This window comes from Botryllus schlosseri, chromosome 5 (genome assembly GCF_051294905.1).
Source record: "Botryllus schlosseri isolate E-star chromosome 5, Bs_hap1, whole genome shotgun sequence".
Classification (NCBI taxonomy): domain Eukaryota; kingdom Metazoa; phylum Chordata; class Ascidiacea; order Stolidobranchia; family Styelidae; genus Botryllus; species Botryllus schlosseri.
This window is the reverse complement of record NC_137240.1, coordinates 18672817-18699944: the sequence shown is the minus strand read 5'-3', so window position 1 is coordinate 18699944 and position 27128 is coordinate 18672817. Positions and strand designations below refer to the sequence as shown.

Below are 27128 nucleotides of genomic sequence, written 5' to 3'. Positions count from 1 at the left end.
AGGTAAACGACGACCCGCCGAGTGAAATGGTTTGTTGATCAGGGAAAAAATATATTTTCATGTGAAAATGGTTTGTTGCTCAGGGAAAAAATATATTTTCATGTGAAAATGGTTTGTTGCTCAGGGAAAAAATATATTTCCAAGTAAAAATGGTCTGTTGCTCAAGGAAAAAATATATTTCCAAGTAAAAATGGTATGTTGCTCAAGGAAAAAATATATTTCCAAGCGAAAAAGGTTTGTTACAATGGGTAAACGCCAGATCTCCAATGGAAAATGATATTTTTACTCAGGTAAACGACGACCCACCGAGTGAAATGGTTTGTTGCTCAGGGAAAAAATATATTTCCAAGTGCAAAAGGTTTGTTACCCAGAGAAAAAATATATTTCCAAGTGAAAAAGGTTTGTTATCCAGAGAAAAAATATATTCCCAAGTGAAAAAGGTTTGTTGCTCAGGGAAAAAATATATTTCCAAGTGATAAAGGTTTGTTATCCAGAGAAAAAATATATTTCCAAGTGAAAAAGGTTTGTTACCCAGGGAAAAAATATATTTCCAAAGAAAAGGGGGGCTTGTTACTCTTGGAAACGATAGACCCCCAAGTGAAAATGTTTTGTTACTCTGATTAAACGATAAATCTCCAAAGAATAATGGTATTTTTACTCAGGTAACGACTGACCTCCAGGTGAAAATGGTAATTTTACTTGGGTAGGTATCGTATGTTTAGTGTCGTTGGTGTTGTTAAACGTAGCTGTCGAGTTGTACAATATACTTGTCGTGAGTCTACAATTACGAAGGGAGAGAATGAAATTGCTATTATGAGTGCCAGAAGGTTGTTGTATCTAGATTTGACAGTAACCCTATCATTCGCATATGACAAACACAATCATGGCCATTAACTAACTTGCTCGGTCTCGATCAATGCAAAAGAGATGATTCGTTTTTTGAAACCGTAGCGAAGACCACATGTAAATCTATGCGATAGACTTCTATCTCCTTACATTCAGTCGTGTCGTGTCCATTTTAATACGGATCCCACATGTATGACATGCACACACTAACGCCGTAAACAGAAGTCGATGATTTTGATTAATAAAAATATTTCTTGACTACATCGGAATGTCTATGTTGTAGAAAGTAAATACTTTTATGGTGTTGTGTGTTTAATGAAAGCGATTGGTTACAAGTATGTTTTGGCGGAATAAAATTTATTTTTCTGTATGTGACAGTTTGTGAGGAAATGAAAATAGATTCGTGGTTTTAATTGAATTGCGCTGTTTTAATGTACGTTTCAACAGGTAGACTTGACACTGAACAACAATTCGACCCACAAAACATATTCGTTGTATGATTTGTCACTGGTGTGTAAAGGGTTAGGAATATTTTGAATGATAATATCTACTAGCTGTTTTGTTGTGAGGGCGATCATGTGATGACTCAGCACTTTTTGTTAGCAAAGTAGATTGATCTATGTGAAAGATGTAAGGATCGTGGCTAGAAACATATGGACTTTGTTGTTGGAGTAGCTGATTTACTGCTATGGTGTTGACATAACCCTCTGGAAGTGAGTATGCTTTTCTTTCACGAAAGTTTACGTGGCTCCGTTGTAATAAATTTGTGTTGACTAAACTCGGATGGATACTGCAATTGTGCTGGACTTACACATGGTATTCGCATACTGTACACATACAAACTTTTGTGTAAACAACTCTCTGATGTTTCTGTTAGTACTAGTTTTGTGTTGAACTATTTGATTATTAAGATACATGAACACCCATTCAGACAATAAAGTTCTTGTGATATCGAAACAGTTTGAAAGCACCACCAATCATTGCGTATGTTCGTAGCATGAGCGAATATTTTCATGTGTCGTGAATATCTTTCGTATACACTTAGTATGAAATGAGATGTGTGGAACAATAATTAGTGTCGTACAAAGTGTTGTGTTTGATTGCCTACTTTTTATCAATGCCTTTGTGATGTTAAAAGACGGCTGAGTTTGCATTTACATTAAGCGGAGAAACTCAAGTAATAAATTTTACTCGTTTGAAAATATCGATCAATGGAGTAACAGTATCAATATGAGTGGTATATTATTTTTCGCGATATGCAACCAATCTTCTAAGCATAACTTGTCAAAAATTTATCATATCGTAGAAACGCCGGTTGTTACGAATTCGAAAGAAATGTACTTCGATTATCACGATGATGGAAATTACGATCAATGCAGTATTTCGAAGTCGTATGTTCAACAATCACTAAATGTTGGTTAGTTAAACGATACATTTACAAGTTTACCGAAATCTTGATTCACAAATAACAGCTTGATGATGTAAACCTCAACCACTCAAATGTGATCATTGTAAAGTATTTGACACAAACAAAATATCGAATGGAGACCATCACATTGGTTTCATTTCGAGTGAAAATTGTTTTCTGGTGGCCGGGTAGGATACATTTGACAAACATCGTACACATTGTTTCTTCGTGATGGTAACGACTTCCAGTGGCTTGGTTTCATGTCGGGAATTATTATTTGAGGGTTCAAGAACAATCAATACTACAAATGAACAACAATACAAAACACGTTTAGCAAATAACAGTGTAGCAAGTACTTTTTTGATATTACGATTGTTGTGCACCAGACATTTCTAACTGAATTGAATGCATCTAGCAAACATATTCCAATTTACTTTTGTAATGATCAAAGTATGTGAAATGGTGCGAACGGATTAAGCATTAATCAAGCGGCGATATGTCAATTCACCTAGTGTGATATCTTGACACCGGGAAATGTGCGAAAGTGTTTCAATTCCCACTGCAGATTACGACGATAAAGTATTGTACCGGTTATTGTTCAACAAAGAAAATTGTTGTTTCATCTTTAGTCTTGGTTACTGGAGACAATTACATTTGTAAATTATTTCCTGATTTCCACAATACGCTGCGTGGTTTTTACGAACACGGCTTAATCTTCCCAATCAAAACATTTCAGACATGTTAATCTAGTTTTACAAATCGATATGTCAATAACAATGTTTCTGAAAAGTTTGTTGGTATCGTAATAACCTTCAACACAACCCTGGTCTAATAATGTCATAATTTAATAATCAATTCATGATCGACTATTACAAAATCTCATATGTCAAAATCAATGTGTCAATTCGTGAAAATTTTCAATATAACACCTGCGTTCGATTGTAAGAATTCTCAACTACGTTGGTCAGACATTCAAATCTCGTATACTCAAATGTAATGTGTTAATCTCAAACCGCGCGCCAAGTAGTAATTACTTCATCTTACAGTTGAATAAAAAATATGGGGTATGGATACAACTGAGTTGGTATGTTTGTGGGTTGTAGTGATTACTCGCGTAGTCTTGTCTACTTTTCATACGGACACTTTTTGTTTTGGTTTGGTGAGTTACTACAAACGGATTGACTTACCAAGGTTTTTGTATTTTACTCGTTTGTGCATGGCGAGATGTTAAAATGTTGAGTTGTCATAGTGATAGTATTTCTGAAACTCTATTTTACAAACGGAAACGCGGAGTCGTGAATAGAGTTGTCAGTTTCAAGGATTGTTTCAAAGTATAATCTTGAAATGTGACTGGGTGAAAGTTGGTAGTCATGTTTGTCAAACCTATTTCAATTCACGCAATGTCAAAGTCCAAATATTTCATTCTGGATTATTTGGATTTACCTTTAGTACATCCCGCGAATGGATTTAAAGTTGGTAAATTACCAAAATGATTGAATATTATCGGGTTAGAGATAGTTGGTATTGATTCTATAAGTGTTAAAACAGCGGCGTGGAATGTGTGAATGATCCGATGCGGGTGAATGTTGGCGTCAGTAATATTCAGGTTACGTTCGATTCAACAGATCGCGTTAATAGGATTTGTCAAAGGATTTGAGTAGGGTCGAATCAATACTTTCAAATACGATTCAACTTGATTTGTGTAGTGAGTTACATTTCAAGTTGACAAACTAACACATTGATTGAATATTTTCATGGATCTTATCACGCAACTAAAGTCAGCCACTATTCGGGAGGCGTGAAACGTATAGCGATCGCGGGAAAGTGACAAATTGTTGGTTTTCGAATCACCGTCTGCGACGGCTCTGGGACAAACTAATTACCGAAATATTACCTTGTGAGCGGGTATGAGGGATTGCTATGTCTGAAGCATTATCCGGTGAGTGGTCGTTGGATTTTAAAATGATATCACACCCTTTTGAATAAGCGTTCACTTCACAAAGGATTAGGGTTAGAGCGGAAATAAGTGACAATTTGTCGCTATTCAAGTTACCGACACTGGCGGTCTATTATTCGTTACTTGTTAAATCTTACCAGCGAAATCAAGGTCTGTGACAAACTGATTACTAAAATTTCACCGCGTGAGCGATCGGTATGGTTATGACACCAAGTCGTGAAAGATGGTTAATTGGTTATGTCCGAGACATTATCTTGTCAGTGATCGCGGGGTTTTGCAAATATTTCACACCTTTTTGAATAAGCGTTAACTTCACAGAGGATTACGGCTAGAATAGAAATAAGTGACAATTTGTTGGTATTCAAGTCTCGCCGGTGGTGTATCTGTTATTCGACACTTATTACACTTATCATGAAATTAGAGTGAGAACATAAAGCATCAAGTTGTTGTTTTCGAATTTTGATGTCGAGGTGATAAATTTATGCATTCAATTACAATTCAACTTCGGTTGTGTATTGAGTGATAGATTGATATGCCGGAAGTTGTATCTTGTGAGCGATCGTAGGATTTTACAAATATTTCACATCTTTTTGAAGTGTTAGTTTGCGAACGCGACTATTGTTGATATTCGAATCGCCGTCTGTCGCACGCACTGCTTAATCCTCACAACAAACCACGTTTCCGTTTGTGCGGTTATTGTTGGTGACTCGTACATATTCAACACCGCGCGAGAGATGCCTGAAAGTACGAATCACGACCGCGCCCATAAGAACACATGGTGAATCACCACAGAACCCGTAAGAATACACGACAGGCGAATCGCCGCCACCGCCTATAGCAAAAAAGGCGAGTCACGACCACGAGTTTTCACGGCGAATCACGACCGCGGCCTATACCCGAAAAGGCGAATCACGACCGCACCCATAAGAACACATGGCGAATCGCGGCCCCGCCATAAGAGATAAGAGGCGAATCGCCACCCCGGGTTTCCAGGCGAATCGCCACCCCGCCATAAGAGCCCCAGGCACATCACGACCGATCATACTAACTACTCACATTTACCACATAATGGAATTCGGAGAAGTTTAGGAATATTTCTGCGTTTAAGTGTAACCTCGCTTCACGAACATTTTTTTTCTGTCATGGGATGTGGCGGAACAATGCAATTAATTAACTATGATCTGAGCTCTTAACACTGAAAGTAAATATTTCTTGTGTGTGTACATGTATAACTTGCAATATATAAAGCTTCTGAATGACATATGAGAGCGCTGAAGTAAAAGTATGTCTATACATTAATATCTAATTTTGAGTGTACTTAATAGAGAGCACATATTGCCTTTCCGGTCGCAATAAAGAAATGCCCTCGTGAATTGAACATTTTACATTATTGGCATCTGTTGGAAAGATTATAACGTTTTTTTTCTTAAATATTTTGATGCAACCGCAGTATAGTCTTCTGCGTGGCATAATTTTCTTAAATCGCGAATGTCGAATGACTTGCCGTAGAGTTGGATTCATATTCCAGAACTGACAATCTATACTTCAGGCCATAGCGATAATTCTAGCCTTCTTCTTACTCGTACAACTATATTGAAGTATGCTTCTTCACTAATTTGAAAAATAACGCAGACATATCGGTTATGAGTGACATAAGTTACACACGACACACATAAGTTACACACTTCAGCATGACGATAACTTTATCAAATGTTCGTTAGATACTCATGGAGAAGGAATAGACGCTGGAGGACATTTTTGTCGGTTTATTTTGGCCATCTAGCCACATCAACGGGTCATATTTTTAACCTGGTATAAATAGACTAGTCGTGCCGGCTGGGCTGCTCAGGGGTACCACGAAGAAATGAGCTAAACGAAGTTTTCGACATAAAACGAAAATTGGAATTCTGAGTAATAGCATTTGAGAATCTGATGAGTAAAAAAAAGTCATTGAGGTCACGAGGTCATCGCTGTTCAGCTGATGGTGGAGACCCAAAAATACAATACCGGCAATTAGACCGTGCTATCGAGACTTGACCGAAAGTCATGAACGTGCTTTTCAGTCAATATCATCAGAATATTTGTACGAACAGTGATATAACGTGGGTCAATGATCCATTATAGTCATCAGCTTTCCAATTGTTACTCTCAATGTATTCGATCTGCTGGGTTGCCGCGAGGTCAAAAAATTTGAGAACTATATTGATATAGATAGAGCCTGCGATACACACTCGCATCATTTTGTACAAATAACTGACACTTGCGTAATTTTGACACATATAGGCTACCCCAACGCAAGATATCAGCAGCAATTCGTTTACAATAAAACAACTGACCTCTACATCTGTTCCCGAATTATACCGCCTGATTCACTCGTTGTTATGGATGGTAGCAGCAGAATGGCCAGAGTGCTGTGTGATATTGCCACTTTGAACATATATCATCAGCCTTGTACTGCAAAGTAGGAGTCACGCCAATAACATGCTGTGACGGCCAGAGGTGGTCAAAGTAGTCAAGAAAGCTACTCAAGTAGAAGTAGAAGTAGCGACACAAAATCTACTTAAGTACAGGTAGAAGTACTTCTTTTGAAAGCGATCTAAGACCACTTGAAGTAGAAGTAGAATTGACTGACGGTAAATCTACTCAATTTAGTAGGTAAGTAGTTGTGAAAACGGTCATAATACGTTCGCATTGACTGTGCAAAATGCAAATTGAGCTATGCGGAACGTGCAGAGAGATAGATTCATATTGATGCATCACAGGAGGTATCAATGTTCGACAGCATAAGCGGTCGTCCCCATCATGGGATGCAAATGATAGTATCGCTGCGAAACTGCGATACTCATATTTGTTCACTCGAACACCCAGTTTTAAAAAATGTCATGGTCGGGCGCCCTCGCCTATAATATATGGCCCGTAGTTTAGTGGAGGAGCAATACCGAAAAGCTGTATCCGATACGGTGTTGGCGCTTTGAGAGATTAGTATACGTTAACAAAAATATGGTGGATCGTAAAAATGCCACATAGAGTAATTTTATTTTCAGAAAATGGAGGCATTACTACACTTGCTTTTAAACTTCGACATGTGAGTTCTCCAGACAAAGGAAGTGAAACTAAGTAACCCAAAGTGTGATACTACGAATTAAAAGAGCAGAACAAATACTACGTTTGAAAAGCGGAAAATAGAATCCATGTCACTTGTCCACATAGAAGCAAAAGCGGTCTGCTAAAGCAGGTCTGACGCTCAAAAAAGTCAGAGACCACTTTACCAAAATAGGACATGCCATGCTGGGCTGCTAGACTACGACATGATAGGTAAATGCTAGGTAAATGCTAGGTTGCGAAACGGTAGTTTCAAACGTTATTATGGGTCATATTTACAGCGATGAAATATTTGATATGGGTGACAATACGGTGTGCACAGAGCCATGCAATCCGCTACCTATTTCATAGCCTATTCACAATACTTTTGTTAAAACATATTTTTCACCCCATATGTACTTTGCGCGAAGCGCGACGAAACTTCTAAGCTATGAAAACTTGATGTTGGTACTCCGTGAAAACAGCCCCGAAATTCCCCAGTCCCTCCTTCTAATTGGAGGATTACAGTACTTCTACTTGACAAACTGAAAATAGCGAAAAGTAGGTCAGTATAAATTACCAAGTGGAAGCAGAAGCAGCAAAATTAGATCTACTTGAGTAACTACCAGAAGTAGAGTATAACTACTTGAGTACTTCAAAAAAGTAGAAGTACTTCGTTACTGACCACCTCTGGTTGGTCTGGTCTGGTCTGATTGGCACCATTTCAAAAGACTGACCGAAACGAAAAAAATTCACACGATAGCGTCAGTGTTTTTGAAATCTAACTTAGCAGCCTGTTGTCGCAGTTTCGAGGATTACATCAGGGATACTATATATGTATGTCGAATTGAATAGTATATTCATATTGAAATGAACCCGAATATTTTCGGCTGACACTCATCAGGGGTAATCGTCAGCAACTAGTAGAGAATTCAAAAGAACAGCGTATATCAACAATCGTAACACAAAATATGACGTCACCAGCACGAAATGTCGAATACGAGAGCGTTCAATGTACTATTTTTAGATGATACACGAACTCTTTTTGTTGACACAGCCTTGGCTGGTGTATTTTGATAAAAGTCGACTCCAAGGCACTCAAAGGAAAGTGCCCCTTGTCCGAGTATGCGAAATCTGTCGTCTCGATAATTTTTCGCACAGGCGGGATTATCCAACAAGTGTTTGCCAACTGCAGAATTTATGGCCTTTGATTGTTCTGCATCAATCTTGAGCGGATGAGTTAAGGATGAGCTTTTCACCGAGCGTGTTCTAATGAATCTAGGGACATGCTCATTTATGCGTTCCTGCAAGCGCTTTGACGTTCTTCCCACGAAGCCACAATCACAGTGACACTTAAATTCGTAAACTACATTGCTTTGTTGAAGTGCGGAAAGCACGTGTTGCAGGGAGCAGTTGCGTTGTCGTGAAAGTCACGTTGGTCTTCAATGTGTCGTAACACTTATTGACCGCTGAAATCAATTGCTTTTCAAAGCGGGTGGAAATAGGCACTATCCAAGGTGGATGGATGCAAACATCTTTGGTTGTTCGTAATAGGCTCTGTTGACTTTTCTGCATTGAATTGCGTTACTTTCGTCTCTATACCGCGGTTGATGACATGTTAAGGGTAACCGTTATCAAGTAAGATTTTGCGGATATTGTCAAGTTCTGAGTTCAGTTTATTACCCGAACATATGATCAACGCTGTATGCACGAGGGTGCCTATGAGGTTGATTTTTCTGCGTCTAGAACTAAATGAATTCCAACAAATGTATTGGCCAGTGAATGTCGGTTTCCTGAAGATTGATGTTTCAAATTTATTGGTATCATGTTTTTCGACTAAAACGTCCAAAAATGACAATGAGTTATTTCGTTCTTTTTCAATTGTGAATAGCAGAGTCGGGTGAGGCGAGTTGAAGTGATGAGAAATTAATCACAGTCCAACTCATTCCTGAATATGACAAAAGTATCGTCTACAAATCGTCGGTACAACAACGGTTTGACGGACACACGCTGGGAGAGAAGCCAAAATACACCAGCCAAGGCTGTGTCAACAAAAGAGAGAGAGAGAGAGAGAATTTTTTTTATTCATCATCGCAAAATAACAAAACAGGCAACAAAATAGCATAAACCTCAGAATCACGGACACATACAAAAAAAAAATGGTTACAGTGTCAATTTCAAAGCAAATGAGATGTGTACGAATACGATTCACAGTTCATAGGATTGGCCAATATGTTTTACGATTGCAAGATGAAGCTGCAGCGAAGTGATCTGTTGATCATCGAGTCTACTGCAGCTGATCGAAGTAGATTGGCTTCGTGTATTAAAGAGTTCGTGTACTAAAGAGTTCGTGTATTATATAAAAATAGTACCTTGAACGCTCTTGTATTCGACATTTCGTGCTGGTAACGTCATATTTTATGTTACGATTGTAGATATACGCTGTTATTTTAAATTCTCTACTAGTTGCAGCCGATTACCTCTGACGAGTGTCAGCCGAAAATATTCGGGTTCATTTCAATATGAATATACTATTCAATTGTATATTGAAGTTTTGTACCTCCAAGAAGCTGTTCATGTATATGTCCCTGGATTAAATACGCCCGTGAGCTATGTTAATGGAGACCCGAGGTGTAGATTGCCGCAGTTCTTCAGAGCATCAAGAACGAACTAGGCCTAACATCAAAGCATCGTAAAACTAATCAGAACGATGTCTTAACAGATCTTAATAAGAGTCAATGTATTATTTTTCAGCTGTTACAGAAATAGGGCACAACTCGACGGTCGAGAGGCAGGCAACCAGGTGCAACGGTAGAGCTTGCTTCTCCAACAGACCACAGTATAATATCGCAATGGACAAAATTGTACAGATTATAAATCATTCCAAACAATGTCAGCAGTACATTAAGGTATGACAATACACTGCTTCACGTATAGCCTACTGTAAAATTTAGTTAACCACCCCCTCCATTAACCTCATATTGAATATTACTTTATGTTTTATGGGGTGCTAAGTTCGGGGAGGGGCGTGAAAGAATCTGATGGGGCGCGAAGCTGCGGTTAACTGAAATTTCTTTTCACACTATGAGCGATTTACCTGTAATTCATAGTTACTACTCGGTGTATAGGCCTATTCCATGTTTCAAATTTGAGAATTCTCACATTGACAGTCATACCCTTCCATGTCGTAAAACTATCCGTTGCTAGCATTCTGATTGCATTTTGTTAAATGAAGATAAGGGTGTATAGAGAGGGGGGGTGGCGATGGAAGAAATTTTCACTATCACAAAGGGGGCGTGTCTAAAAAAGTTTGAGAACCACTACTTCAGTTCGTATTACCGATATTTTGGATTTTACCACCATCCTTTATTTACAGTAAGCAATGCAAAATACCTATTGTTTCAAATGTGTTTGTGTAAATTAACTTAGACCGGAGGTGTTCAATCTTTTTGACATTTATTGCTGCATGCCGACTACTACTATAACGTATGGCCGTATTCCAGCCGGGGGTCGTAATGCACCACATTGACGCAAAACATAAATGCTTAATTGGCTACTAGGGACTTCGCATCACAGATAGCCCTTGTGAAGTTCTGTGCCATCACTGTTTTCTTGTGAAATACCTAGCGCATGAAGAATCAGAACGCGCCCGCAGGCTTACTATTCGCACCAAAATTATGAGTAATAATATTCTGGAAAATTATTAGTACTAGTTGTCTAGTCGCGCGGGATGCGAAAATGTTTTCGACTTCATGAACGAATTTTGTCGATAATATTGGTAGTTGCACATACTACTATACCTTGCGTACAATGGTTTCTATTTGTGGAAGCATAGCATCCCCGTACGATTATTGTATATATATATATGCACAACCATAGCTAGTATAAATGTCAGGAAAAGTTACTTGAAGGCTTGTAGTCTCGCGGACTACGAAACTTTTTCAACTTCCTAAAAGAATATCTGCGATAATGTTGGTGGTTTCACGTATTACTGTCAACATTTTATTCATACTCAGCCCGTGTGATCAGATTAAGGGATAATGGATCTTCAGTTTTCACTAATCCCTTTGCTGCATGTCGTTATACTCCTTGACCTCCTATCAGGACATGTATCCATATTATATTGGATTCGCCTAGACATACCAAAAAAGCTTCATTCGCGAGACGCACACGATTCCAACTTTTTTTTATGTGTCGCATCATTCCTCTTCCTCTGATTTGAGCTGACAATAAACAGTCTGCATTCCTATATGGTTGTCTATAATTATAGACGATGCAAAAGAAGGCCTTTACAACATGGTAATAAAGAAGAAAAATTGTGCTGAAACAGTTTCCCTCGATTCCGATTAATTTGACAGTAGGCTCTTATCCGAACTAGACATGAATGAGCATGATTAGCACACGCCTTCGATTTAGCGGTATAAACAGATTAATGATGATAAACTCGTTCATGTTATCAAGATAAGCAGTTTGGTTCTGTGGAAAAGCAGACATCCTGTGCAGACACGGGATAATCGCGATTAGTAATCGTAATCGATTACGACGATTACAGCATTTTCAAGTAATCGTAATCGCAATCGATTACATTCGAAAAAAATCCGAAGTAATCGTAATCGTAATCGACTACTTCACATATCTAATCGATTTCTTTGTGAAAGAACGATTACTTTTTATTTGTACAATGAATATGACATAACCCAGTGGTTCCCAACCTAAGGTACGCGTACCACTAGTGGTACGCAAAGGTCTTCCAGGTGGTACGCGAGTAGATTCTGTGTTTTTTTTCGACCGAAGAGAGTTATTAGTTAAGGTGGGGTTGAACACAAAGATTGTTCTCCAATAAACTTCAGGCTTAGCATGGCCTCCTCGTACTCGATTCTAGCTTCTAACGCTATTCCCCAGCTGCTAATTTTCCCTTCTACGGGAGTGCGAGCAAGGATTTTCATCTCTGATTACCATCAAGTCGAAGAAACGAAACCGACTTGTTGCGTCCATGCATGACTTTCGATGCGCTATGAGCAAACATATGTCACACATCGACCAGCTATAGTGCAATGGTTCTCAAACTGGGGGGCGTGAAAGCATCTGAAGGGGAGCGCGAAGCTGCGGCCAACCGAAAATTTTTTATGCGCTTCGCGCGATTTACCTCCAATTCTTTGTTTTTGATCTGTGTATAGTCCTAATATCATATTTTAGAATTCTCTTATCAACTGTCATAACCTTTCATGCCGTCAAATTATTCAATGGGATTGCTAGCATTCTGGTTGCATTTTGTGATATGACGATAAGGCGGGCGCGAATTTTTTCACTATCATAAACGGGGGGCGTGTCTGAAAAAGTTTGAGAACCGCTGAGCTAGTGGAAAATAAGCAAACGCAGCCATCGCATTAAAACAATTGACGTTGGTTGTTTGCTGTTATTTCATTATATTGTTCTTCTTGAGACTGGTGGTGAAAAAACAATTCCATGAATCCCATTAACCCTGGCCGATAATGTCTAGTTTAATAGTTAATAATTGCCCTTTTTAGTTTATCTAATTGAAAAGTCGATATATATATAGTTTAATAGTAGACGCCTCGCATAGGTCAAATACTTGATTGTGACGTCATAAACGATGGAAACATTTTTGACCGCCTTCAACACGCGTAACTTATGTAGGTGGTACGCGAGCACTGCATAAAACCTCGAAATGGTACGTGGGTGGAAAAAGGTTGGGAACCACTGACATAACCGAACATTCGTGAACAAGGAAGATATATTATTACAGGTTATTGATAGCGCAAACGATTGATTTTCAAACGCCACTGCTCATTATTACGTCAGAAGTATTAGCTTTACTCGTCCTTCGATGTACATTGTTGTGTGATAGTTAGAACAGTGTGAGCCGGGGGCGGGCAACATACGGTCCGCGGGCCGGATCCAGCCCGCGAAGGGATTTTGTCCGGCCCACGGACAGTTTTCCGTCTTATATGATAATGTGGCCCGGGCTTATGATAATGTGACCGGGCTTATCGAACGCCTTCAAATATTAATTAGAGATTGCACCGTGAGTTGATTGATCACAGCATAGTGTCCTATATGGTGTGTACACAAGCAAATCTCACGGCTCAGTGAAATTTGTCTACGTCACACTTCCCCTTTGGTCAAAGGCAATTTGACGGTTATTTTTGACCGGCATGCCAACCATTAAAATTGATAAAACGGGCATTAATCGTAAGCTACCGCGGTACTGATTGCGAAAATATAAATTCTATTCTACTCGTGATCCTGGAACCCCCCAAAATCAGCTTCGAATGTTGCATTGTAACGGAGTTCCGTATTGTGACGCAACGACGCCGTTTGAGAGCAGGTGAAGAACAGACTAAACCGTAAGCATATGGGCCATTGTTGCGCAACCGATTGAGCATTCACACTCTTACTCTCGTACACGCTTGCTCCTGAGCTGCTCAGACGGCATGGCTGCGTCACAATACCAAACTCCGTTATAATGCAACATTCAAGGCTGATTTTGGGGGATTCCAGAACCTCGAGCAAAATAGAATTTATATTTTCGCAACCAGCACCGTGGTAACTTTCGATTGATACCCGTTTTATCAAATTTAATGCTCGGCAAGTCCGTCAAAAACTACCGTCAAATTACCTTTGACTAAATGGCAAGTGTGACGTAGACCAATTTCAATGAGCCGTGAGATTTGCTTGTGTCCATACCATATAGGACACTATGATCAGAGAGAGGCAGACATGGCGGCGCCTGTATGACAATGCTGTTCTCAAATCCACATTATATCCTCGTCATGACTTTGAAGTGACATTGATTAAATACGATTTATTCCTTGTATATGTGGATAAATGGGCGAATAAGCAATCCGGCCCGCCAAATACTTAATTTTCTTATATCCGGCCCGCCGACTGGAGAAGTTGCCCGCCCCTGGTGTAAGCCATTCTGTATATCAGGTTATCAATACACTCCAGACGCCACTACCTCGTAGCAAGATAATAATCACCACTTTGCCTAGTTTCAAATAGTAACTTATGTATTGATGTTTGGTTATGCTTATAGTTAAACGCAGTTTGACCGTTGCTGCTTGGCGAACAGTAGGCCTATCTATGTACTATACGTATGTATTGTACGTGCACCGGACAAAGATTTGAAGTTTTGTACTCGTCTAACAAAACATTTCGATGGTTTGAATCTAGAACTGCGTTTATATATCATAACCGAGCCGTTCTTTGCCGTTTCTCGTAACGGCATAACGGCAGCTTGTAGTAGGCCTATCTGTATTAAGTGGAAAGTAGAATTTTAAGTTTACTTTATCTTATTCTCATATGACTACTTGAAACGGGCGCCAATCGATATTTCACAATTCTTCACTCGACATTTATACCTGTCGCCATAGCCACCCGCTTATACACCATGTTAGCGTGGGTTGTAGGTACAATCAGGACCAAAACAGCAATTCGTCGCCCCCTCCAAACGTTGGCATTGGTAAGGTTGTAACCGGGTTACAATGTTCCGAGTCACAAGTCAATCTCACTTTTATAGTTTTGACTCGAGTCAAGTCGATTCATTTTCAATCCACCCCCGAGTCAAGTCCGAGTTCAGACAGCTAGTATAGGGTCGAGTCCGAGTCATATTTTTTGACTCGAGTACGAGTCCAAGTACGAGTCACAGATCAGTTTTCTGATCAATCCGGTTCAACCCACTTTTTTCAACTCTGCTCGAGTGATATAGAATGGCTCGTATTCATAATATAGTAATTTTCATCAGTTTTCACAGTTTACGGCCCCATTTCCAAGTATCAGGACTGATAGACGAAATACAAATAATATGGTAACTTTACTATTCTTCGAAGTTACATGGAATGTCTGTCTTGGCCGTTCTAGTCTCGAGTCATATGACTTGGTTCGAGTCATGCAAAATGACTCTAGTACAAGTCGATTTAATACAAAAAATGACTCGAGTCAAGTCTAGTCACTAAAGAATCGCGACTCGAGTCGATTCATGACTCGAGTCATTATAACCCTGGGTATTGGGGCCCCATAGGGTGGTCAGTTTTCAAGCTGATGACTGAATTTCGTCAATAATATTGGTAATTGCATTATATTGCTATTCATTCAGATTTACCGGTAGAGCTGGGGGCAAGTAATTCATAATTGTAGCATCTGGTATGTTGTTATAATTTCAATATTATATGTTGCTAATTCGTGACCCCCCGTCTTATCAAAAGATACTGTAGTCGCCCAAACGTAGCAGACTAAAAGAAAAACTTTCGTGAGACGCACACACAAATTGTCATGTCTTCATTCCTCTGTGAGTGCCTGGGTGGCATTTGCATTGTTGGGGCTCAGATTGGAAGGACCAGACTATTCAAGTTAATTAACCCTCTTGAAAATATGTTGGTTTTCGAAATACTTTTTAGTCCCCTTAGAGCTCGCTCCCGGTCCTATTGGGGAGTCTGGGGTGTGGCAGTTCCGGACCTGACAAGAATGCAAATCGTCGGGTGCGACGAATAGTCCTGCATAGAGGTGGTCAATGGGTGCATTATGACGTAACAAGCAAATGACGTATGATTTATAAAGAAAGTTGCTATCTCATTAGACCTTTTCATCGCAAGCCTTATTCATATTGTCTTCTAATATCTCTCCTGAAATTAGTTCTAAGAAGCAAAACAAATGTAATCGTGAGTAATCGTGGTTACTTTTGAAAAGTAATCGTAATCGTAATCGTAATCGACTACTTTCTGATTTGGCTGTAACCGTAATCGCGGGATTCACAAGTAATCGTAAACGCAATCGATTACATTCGTGAAGTAATCACCCCATGTCTAAGTGCAATGTTCCCTCTAAGCTGCGCGCGTACGCAATTGCGCAGTGCAGACACGGTATTTGCGCACAGAAAATCCAAGCTGAGCACAAAAAGCCGAAGGGATCACCGTTTTTAATCGTTACAAACTGTTGCCAAGGACCGCACAGTTAGTTGGTGAGTGCGCGTAGACTCGTGAGGATTTAGCGGGAACATTGATCCTGTGTCTTTTAATGTTTCAAAGCAAACTCGTAGTACCACACCTTGTGTCATATTGCACCATTCTCTCCAACATTACGTAGGAACATCGATCAATGTAACGTCTATTGTTTCCAAATTTTACATTTTGCGAAAGAGCGGTGTGCCCTGTCACAAAATGCAATGACAGAAGTATTTTGCAGGAGAGATGTATTATGTATAAAGATAACGGTGGTTATTAAGTTTAGTATGAAGCTACTAAACACAATCCTCAACCACGAGCGATGTATAACGATGATTGCTGCTACCAACTAAAATGGTATTTCAAAAGTCGGAAAGGGGTTCTGATTGAAGGATGTTTAAGAATCGCTGGTTAAAGTTCACCGGAAACTCAGTTATTCTATTTTACAGCAATCCAGGTTTCACGATGGATGATTTCAATACCAACATCTGACCTGTTGCTATTATACTCTTACCGCAATGTCACTAACGAAACTTGAAAGCTGGTCAATTTATGAAATTGGGCAAAATTCATATCGAAAAAAATCGGACTAGATAATTTTGAGGCTGAGCTAAGAATCGGATTCAGCAACCGAAAAGTATAATTCGATAAGTCAGAGCATTCCCTTGCTTATCACAAAAAATTTATAACAGTCTTCATAATGTTTGTTCTGTCTCTCCGAACCCCCGAATGGAAAATGACGTAATTCGACCTGCCGTAAAAACTCGACTGACCACCAAGATGATATCAACAGCTGCCACGTGTTAAGTTTTGAGTCTATAATCTCGCTTTGGTACTCCCTAGGCATGCTGACATGCAGTCTATAACCTGTCCGCTATGTGGCTTATTTGAAGTGCGTTTTCTAAAAAGAAATATCCGCACACACACACACAAAAATTAATCTGGTTAATTTTGCATTGTCTGCTACGAATTGCGACTTCAATATTGGAAGAAGTGACATCAATTTTGCAATGACAAGTTATCCTAACAGAAATGTGACTCTGCCATGATAGCAACCACCAACATATTAAACCCTCGAACGAAGAAAGAAAATGTCCGAAAGCAAAGTTTTACGTTGCAAACCCAAATCCGCTATTATGATGCAGATCCGAACAATATTTCAGCATTTAGGAGTTTATTGAGCTTAGAAACTCCTCCACTTATTAAAAATATATGTATAGAGTTCCACAGCTTGGTAGTGTTGACATATAATACTAAATGCGATTTGTGCTATTTATTATGTAGTGCACTTTAGCCCGACCCCTACTCCCATAGAGGATGAATGATCGATGATGGCAAATACCTGTTGACATAATTCGAATCAGCACCCCAAAAGCAATAAAAATATCAAGATAAACAAAAATTTCACCCGATTCTGTTACGTAGTGTATCAAGTATATCTAACCATGCGAGTATAAACAGCAGGGCTCTTTTTTGCAATAAATATTCCTTCTCGTTTATTATTAATGGTGATATGATCATATTTCCGTCCAGTACCGATGTCAGAATTCTGTTCTCTTCCACGACCTCAATAACTTGTTCGGATACTGGTCATCAAGGGACGGCGAACAAATGAAATATTGGGGTGGCGCGTCATCTAAAAGACCAGGGTATTGCGCATGTGGGGAAACAGGTAACTTAGAATCAATCTCAGTGATAGCTGGACCGCTATTGATGCGACAATCAAGTGTACCGTACCCTGATCGTGTACCGATCAAATAGTTCGAAAATAGTCAATGTTTGTCGTATAGCCAGGATAAGGAAGCCTTTACTGCTTTTATTGTCCTTTGTTCGACACCGCCGGTACCACATGCATTTACGGTGTTAGACTAAAACTGCGTCTGCCATAGCTTATGGAGCACACCGAGCTTCGCAACTGCTACTGGATAGTCCATATGCATAGAAATTGTTCAGCAGAATTAATGTTATATCTCCGCTTCATAGAGGTAAGATAAGAGGTGGGCCACTGAACATTTTCAAATCGGAAATTGGCCATGGCTAGGAAAAGGCTGAGAACCCATGTTTTATCTCGTTCACTTCCGTACTCATGACGCAAAACAACTGTAAAAAATGAATTCATCTAACTCCCGCGCTGTGGATCCGATAGGCGAGTGGTCCCCAACCTCTGTGACCTCGCGGCACCTTTGAAAGGGAAAATTGTTCGCGACACCCTAGAACTGCAGGCACCCGCTGTAGCGAGATAGCATAAAGGTGTACCTATGCAATACCAACGCGTTGTGGGTCAGCGTCCTACCGAGATCGACTCAAGAATCCCTTCCCATGTGTCCGAGGTGCTGATGACGGTAACCAGAAAAAAAGTAAACTGTTTCATGGTTTCATCCATAGTTCAACATCCCGACCCAATTACCCGGTTGATGACTTTTTGTTTGGATATCACCTTCGTAAGTGCTATTGACAGAGGAGGCCCCGTTTTAATTCTTGGCAGCAGCATGCTCCGAAGTGTCGGACATTTATCTGAGATTCCCCTCCCGCACTTTGCTGAACCTACATCGGACTTACAACAAAGGCCGAGAGATCCACAAAATCAAGGTCTAATTCAATGAAGAGAAGTAGGCCTATAAGACCGAGGAAGTCGGGAACATAAAAGATCAAGATCAAACACCGTTATATCAGGCATTGGCTGAGATGATGCCAGATTGGGAGAGCGTAATTGGTCGTTTTGACATTCTCGTGTCTGTTCATCACATCTCATTGTACATTGTGTGTCTTGAGCGGGCAAAAGTAATATAACGACCGACCATGTCATCCTCAGCATATGGATTTCCTAATTTTTGCTGTCGACCTTGTTTACCACATTATCACGCGGCACCCTGTGTAGTCAAATTGGCGCACTAATGTGACACGACATACCAGTTGAGAACCACTTCACTAAGTGGTGTCGGAACTCAGTGCTACAGTCACTGGGGCAACTGCCGACTCTCAGCTTTCCATCAACCCATTACTGGGCGAATTAGCTAGCTGTGCTCGCGAGTTATTACGTAAAAAGCTTGGGTGAGTACGTTTCGCCATATTTTATGGAATTATTTTGTATTTATGGCGTAACAATGATACTTACGTTGTATATTTTTGTCGTTGATGTATTTTTTTGCAGCATATATACCGACTCATGATGTACATACGGACGGTCAGTGCATAAACCAGGGATTTGGAGCCGGAACCGGAACAAGGAGCCGGAGCCCCGGAGCCGTGCATTTTTACCGGAACTGGAGCCGGAGCCGAAGCTCTACATAAAATTCAGCCGGAGCCGGAGCTGGAGCCCGTTATTTGAGGAGTAGCTCCGGCTCCGACGTACTTCATAAGATGCTATTATAAATGCAACAACCATATCTGCTGATTTCACATAATTTAACAGCAGGCCTGAATTTTAATGCTGAGCACAGCAATGGCATGGATTAAAGTGCGTTCTAGTGCAACTATGATGTTATCGACAATTGACAAGTATTCATTATGACGTCAAAAGCCGGCACGGCGGCACCTATGTCTTCGTTGCTGCATCCGATGTTGCTGACGGGTGACAGACTCTAGATTACTATAGAAAACTAACCAATGGGGAGATTAGTAATCTATATAGACCAGTGAAGGCCAACCTTTTCGGCTAAAGGGGCACATGCAATGGACGAACGAGTGCGCGGTCCACTAGCCGCGCCAAGCGGGTAAAATTTTCAAAGTTTATGAATGAACAAGGTCAATAATATTATTACTTGAGTATATTGCGGGTCTAATGTATACCGCCAGCTAGGATCAGTTTGCAAGGACACGACTATTCAGCGTCTGGACAAATCGATATCGAAGGTTTCCTGTAATATGTGACAATCATTTTATGCCTACATTTCATCGTCGTCGATCTTTCTGCGAGCGCAAACGCGAAAAGAATTTCGCCCGTAATTGCGAATACAGTTAGTCTCAATTGGGTAAATTAGGCGTTTTTTTCATTTTCAGGAGGGGGTAGGCATTAAAGCAAAAAATCATGTGACAATTGAACATGCGAGGCGTGAAGAAAAATTTCACTACTGTTATAGTTTATTGTAATGTACGACGATTTACTAAAAATGTGACTTGACCCTAGATCTACCAATGCGTCGGAACTGATATTTTAGTCATCAACATCCCAAGTGTCGCAGACTTGTAATTTTTGGTTGGCCTTGCAAGTTCACAGTCTGAGTCATTGATTTTCGATAAAATAACAGAATTTCGATAATATAATAGGAAATTTACCTCGCGAGCCACTTAAAACCCTCTCGCGGGCCACATTTGGCCCGCCGGTTGGCCACCCTTGATATAGACAGACCCATTCTATAATTTTCATAGCCGGAGCTGGAGCCGGAGCATTGGTAATAATGCGGCTTCGTAGTTGGAGCCGGAGCTAATGTAGGATAGGAGAAAGCTCCGGAGCCGGAGCCGGAGCTGGAGCAGGTAAAATTTACGGCTGCTCCAAAGCCCTGTCATAAACACGCCATGATTCCATGATGTGCATATGCCGCTGGACAAGGAAGGTGCAAATATGGCCTTGTAAGGCTTTCAAAGTCTTGCACCAACCCTCCATGTAATCTCAATAATACTAAGCCCCAAGGGAAGTTATGGATGTGAGTGATGTTACCGAGCAGGTATTTGATTGCATCTCTACCTTAGATCGACCCCACGATCAAGAAGTCGGGCACTCCCTCATTACACTACTTTGTCGGTACCTCACTCAATTCAACACTGACGCGTGACACGCGATTTCGCCATAAGTCGTCAATATTCGCTACAATTCCTGCAAAGTTCAAATAGTTTGTGGTTGATACGGTGTTTGGTTTCCCAAGAGATTAGACATATCTTCAGTTCGTAATAAATTTTAACCCTCTATGCTCACTATAGCGATACATATAGAGTGGCAAAGTGAAAATCCGGCTTAAATGCCGGTACCGCCACCAAAATATTGCCCATATAGTGCCGAATTGTACATATTCATCGGGCAGTTGGAAAAGGTATGTCTTTCAGTATTGAAACAAGAGAGTGCGTGTTTCACGGTCGATTACACTGGTCAACACAATTTGTGTTGACTTTGATCAGACAGTAGAACTTGACTAACTTTTGGGCGCTGAATTCAAAAAGAACTTCCGTATTTCTCTATCACGTCAATTTTTTGGGTTAGGCACCCACCACATTGTTTCATAACCGACATAAAAGTACTACTCTTAATATTCTGTGTTTATTGTATAAAACGTTTCAAAAACCACAAGCAACCGAAAGTAAATCAGTAGACTTCAAATAAACATTTGCACTGCTTTATTTGGTTGATTTAGGCTGATATTGCTTCCGCAGAACAAATGAAGTGCGAGTTTCAGGGTCCAAATTTACGCTAATTACTCATAATTATGTGGGTTGTCTCATTTGATACTGGAGCAATAGTTAGATTTGGATAACATATGTAAGCTCCAATGTAGTCTGGTATCTTACCTCAAACATGCATCTTCAGATATTGTGGGACACTTTCTCTTTGCTCATCGCTGACTATGCCTAGGTTTTCCGGGAAATTATATCGATATTTTTGCTTTTTTAATGTCTTCTGTCCGACATAAACATATGGAAATGGCACATGCGTATCGGGGTTACATGTGCAATGTGCAACCTTATTGTCTGGCCACTACGAAACATAATATTTCAAAGCTGTCACATATGATCCAATCGTGCGTGTGATATTGCAACCATTCAACCTTTCTGTATTATTCACGAAGACTAACTGAGTGTGGAATTGTTACTACCCCTAAGACGTTGCAGAATGCCACACTTTAGGATCCTTTTTGAGCTACCAATAGATATTTGCCATTCACTTGAGTTGTAAATCAGGATTCCCAGCTCTTCCAGCAGTATCATGCAAATGCCAGTATCACGGCATTACACAAAGCTACCGAAAGTAACCCTATGATGAAAACGCCGTTTCTCACGATCGATAGTGAGATATCTTCCCTTTTTTGTCAAGATATCTTTCTTCAATTCGCAAGGATGCTAAAAATTCCGAATATTTATATTCCAAGTCCTGAAGCCTATGTAGGATCATTTAACTTGTGTTAGCGGACTACTCTACGTTCTGAATAATCTCCGATTTCATAATCTTCATCATTAGTCCCGCTATCCCTAATATCTTCATCTTGATCCAAATTATCGAGCTTAGAGGGGTTTCAAGTTACACTAGATGAGCGGAATGGAGCATTGAACCTATAGCTGTGTTTATTTTTCTTGACATATCCTGCAGTTTGCATCGAATGTATGTCGGAAATATCCTCGGATGATTGCATCTTCTAATCAAAACTGGGTAAAAGCATCGACCAAGATCGATACCAGTACCTTTTTCTTCATAATTCAATTGAGCCCTCGGCTATATAACTTATTATATGATAAAAGTATAGATTTCTACATGTTATGGAAAAGCAATGTGGCTAAATTCGCGAATATTTGCATATTTTGAGCATATGTCGTAGCGCAACAACTTGACGTTATGGAAGAAAACCAGCGATATTTTCCGAATCAGCACGCCAAAATTAGCAAGTGCAAAATCAAAGTCAACAAATTTTTCGTTCAGTCCAGTGTAATTATTAGTCCGTACGACTGATGAATTTTGCGGTCTTGAAAATGCCAGCCAGAGACCACATTCGGTCTATTATCACTGGTGTAAAACATACTTCTCGCGGGCCGCATCCGGCCCGTCAGACGATATCATTCGGTGTCAGAAGCAATTCTAAGTAGATGGAGACATACTTATATTATTCGGCACATTTGTATAAAATGTCGAGATTTTTTGTAGGAAATACTTCCATTAAATGATCATGTAAGACAGTAAATATCGCACTTGCCCAGTGTCCACATGCCACATTGGCCACTAGGAACAAGTCGGTGACATTGCACACTGAATCCGTCGATAAATGGACCAAAACACATAGTTATAATCACTGGAGCGAAAATGCCATTGCGGAACCAATATATGCAGTTTACAGGGATAATATATTAGTTATATCTATGTTATATCTAATTCAAATATATGGGTCGTGTTGCTGTGTCACTACCAACTCAAAAGGTCTCCGGACTACATACAACCTCGAGTCGCGATTTAATGATAAAATAACAACTTCATTTTTTCGCGTTTACAGTTAAATCTTTTGCATTCTCTACTACTCATACGCAGTCCTAACGTCGGATTACGACTAAGGCAAAGAGAGCATGGAGCAGGGGTGTCAAACATACGACCCGCGGGCCGCAGCCGGCCCGGCAAACGATTTCATCTAAACCGGGAGGCAATTTTGAGTAGATTGAAAAATTATTATATTTTCCAGCACATTTGTAACAAATGTTGGGATTTTTTGTAGGAAATACTTCCATGTTCATAAGCCCCATTATAATTTCCCGACTACGGCGCTGGTGTTTCACTCTAGCTATCACTGGTGACAAGTCGGGGATATTGACACCCAATGTCAAGAAAGCAAAAAGTGCACAGCAAGTTCCAAGTTCTATGGGAAAATGGATTAAAAAGTAGTTATTAACAGAAGCAAAAACGCCAATGCGGAACCGTTATATGCAGTTTACGTGGAAAATACATTAGTTGCACAAATATGTAATTGAAATATGTAGGTTCGCACTACGCTGTCACTTTCGACCCAATAGACCCCCAGACATGCCAACTGATATCGTCGTTAATGCGACAGTTTTAGCTGTTCTTAATTGTATTCAACCGGACAATCGTAGTATTTTTGCCAATCCCATTGTTCGCAAATAGAGGTGTAGCGACTTGCTACTTTGAAAACCCTGTGATACCTGTATTATCTATATATACTTTTAAGGTATTCAAGTAAAAAGCAAGAGCACAAGTCAGCATTTTGGAATCAATTGACTGGTCCAGCCCGCGAGTGATTTGAAGGCTTGAATCCGGCCCGCATCGCAATTTGAGTTTAACACCCCTGGCATAGAGCCAACTTAAATCGTCGTTAGAGCCATTGTCTTGTCGGTTTATATCTGTATTCAATCAATTATCGCATTTTTGCCAGTTCCATTGTTAGCGTATAAAGGTGTTGCTACTTGCTAGAATAAAACCCCTTTGATCAGTGGTAAAATTATATATACAATACTTTTTATATATACATTGATATTATAGTATTCAAGTCAAAGGAAAGGGCATGATGCAGCATTTCGGATTCATTTGACTGGTGGGGAGTTTGAAACCCCCTGTCTATGCCATTTATGAGCTTAGTTCATTCAAGGCAGTCATCAGAAGTATTTACTGATATCCAGTGTTTGAGATATATCGGGATCACTGCTGTAAGTCGCCAGATAGACTACCATACTCGATGCATTATTAGGTGCTAAACACCTTCAATTATGAATATTTGAACTTCGCAAGATGATTTTTGTCAACAACATCATATCTAGGGGTAATGAAGTCCGCCTTAGTCGGATCGGAGCCTACGATATTCACGGCCTTGTCTGGTACATGACACTTGCATGAGCTAACAGGCCGACGCTCACAAAACAGATATTCGCGATAACTCTATCGTATAGGCCCCGGTTGGATGCTATACGATACACAGGTAGTTCCAGAGAGGCGAATTGATGTTATATTTTCATCAATCGTCCTTCCAGTGCAAATTTATTGCAGCGATAACACAATCAATAAATCATTAATGCATTTGTTGAATTTTAATGTGATTTAGGAATAATATCAACATTGTCACAGGAACATGTGATAATAAACAGGAGAAATGCAACTGCGATAAAAATGGACTGCCAATGACACAAGACGAAGGTTATCTGACCGATAAGTTGAAATTACCCGTAACGGAAATGCGATTCGGTGACATCGATGGCGCAGAAGAATTCGGATGGCATACACTGGGGGGATTACAATGTACAGGATCAGGTGCGAAAAGGCTTCTATGACTTGCTATACGTGGGCGTCATCGATTGTATGCAGTGGAGATCGTTTCCAGCTGATATTTTCAATAATTCAATTATAGATTTGTATTACAATTGTATTCTTGAAACTAATCTTCAACGGTGACCTCAAATTGCCGCCAGTTCTGCAGTAAAATTCCGATAAGATTGATGAACAAGCAAACATTTGGCTGCTTGTCCAGCACAACTACATAAGTGACCTTACTTCGTCCATGAGTATCCATACGAGGATATAGATCCGTGGTTCTTTTAAGACCCTGATTCAAATCTGAGTTTTAGTTACATCTCGCGACCCAATCTTCACGCATCGAAAGAAACGCAATTTTAATGTTAGTATATACGCTGCGTTTTTACGGGCATGTAGGGCATAGAGAACACGCCGACAATCCAACAGTTTTTCGCAATTCGACTCTGTGAAACATGCAGCGTTAGGTACACGATTTCAGATTGAAGTGCAATACTTTTCTCTGTGGGTCGGATTTGTATTGTGGGGCTCTGACTGCAAGAGCGCGACTATTGGGTGCCGACCATTTCGACGACCAGGAATATCAACTTCGAAGGTTTTGGCCAATCAGAGATCTTCTTAACACCGTCTTTTGCGCAGCCGTATATGTTGGCTATAACTCCACGTCTTCATACGTCCCGGCCGAGAAAGTATCGGCAAAAATATTTGTCTTTTATAGTCCCACATCGGCTCGTTGCACGCCCAAAGACTAAAATATAAAAACTGTATCCGACGGTGATAGACGATACTAGGAATATATCGGTGTTTTAAAATTGCGATTACAGTGATATTCATTTTTGTTGTTTTTATTACATGGATGCGGTAGTTAAGCCCCCTTATTCTCCTCCCTCTACCATGTCCGAATAATACAAATCTTTTCATGACATCAAAAAATTTGTATATACAGAGTTCATCACCTTTTCATGCTCGAGCCATGTCGTACCCACTTTTCTGCGCGTATATATTTATATAGTATCCAACAGAGTGACCTTGGACAAGTAATAATAACTACCCGCAGAGGAACGGACGAAGCTGGGATAATTTTCTTTGTTGCCATAAATTCAGCAAATGTTACATAGTTACTAAAAGATCGCTCTGGCGCGGTCGCGATCCAAATTTATACCCTTCCCGACCTATGTTTGAATCGCGATCCATACTCTATGAACCCAAGTCACAAAGTGTATGCTTTTGTTGCGTGAGAGGTGGATTCAATATAAAGTTTGGGTTCAAACAGAGAAGACGGCACAGTATACCCTTGACTAAAACGAAATTGCCAGAGGTATAATCGTTTGCAGGATTTCATTGAACATCTCTATTTATCTCTTGCAGTATAAATCCCAATAAGGTATCAAGCAAGTGGATTATCCCGGACTGGAATCAGACAAGAATATCTTATGATCGTCGTTTTTGCGAAGTTCCATTCTGTAGTTATATGCTCAAACTAATTTGGATGAATAAAATCATATCTTGAGATCGTGCGTGCATTCAGAATATCAGATGTGTGTGAAGAGGACTTGAATAATTTCTGCGCAGTCCTAGAATATCTGGCCTGGAGCTACATCTGAATGTGATCGAAGAGACGTGGTATAGGCCTACTTGGATTTGATGAGTAGATAAGGATGTCTGGCAATGTGCATTTCGGTGTTGCACATGGCAGTGTGAGTGTGACTTATTTCCAAGACAGTTCCGATATATCGGGAGCAATTTCACGGTGACATAATAAAATGTAGTGATGTTTCGAAACCATGAAAGGTTCTGGTTCAAGTGAACTCGAACATTTTTGAAAGGTTCTGTGTGAACACGAATGTGAAAACCGACCGTTGACGTCCTGTGACGTCATGTTGATTATTCTAGCCCAGGGGTGGACAACCTGCGGCCGTAGAAGGA

The 27128-nt window shown here is 40.1% G+C and overlaps 1 protein-coding gene across 2 annotated transcripts in view; it reads left to right on the top strand.

The window, feature by feature from the left end:
* LOC145439314 (contactin-associated protein-like 2) overlaps positions 1–26712 on the top strand; it is a 39627-nt gene extending 12915 nt beyond the window's left edge. Inside the window, exons 6-9 of one of the 2 annotated variants that reach the window (XM_080316822.1) lie at positions 10047–10201; positions 17789–17927; positions 25020–25202; positions 26571–26712. In XM_080316822.1, the coding sequence (XP_080172948.1) occupies positions 10047–10201; positions 17789–17927; positions 25020–25202; positions 26571–26575 (482 nt within the window). In that variant the 3' untranslated portion in view covers positions 26576–26712. The other variant, XM_080316823.1, reaches the window with a different exon arrangement.
* Positions 26713–27128: the final 416 nt, after the last annotated feature.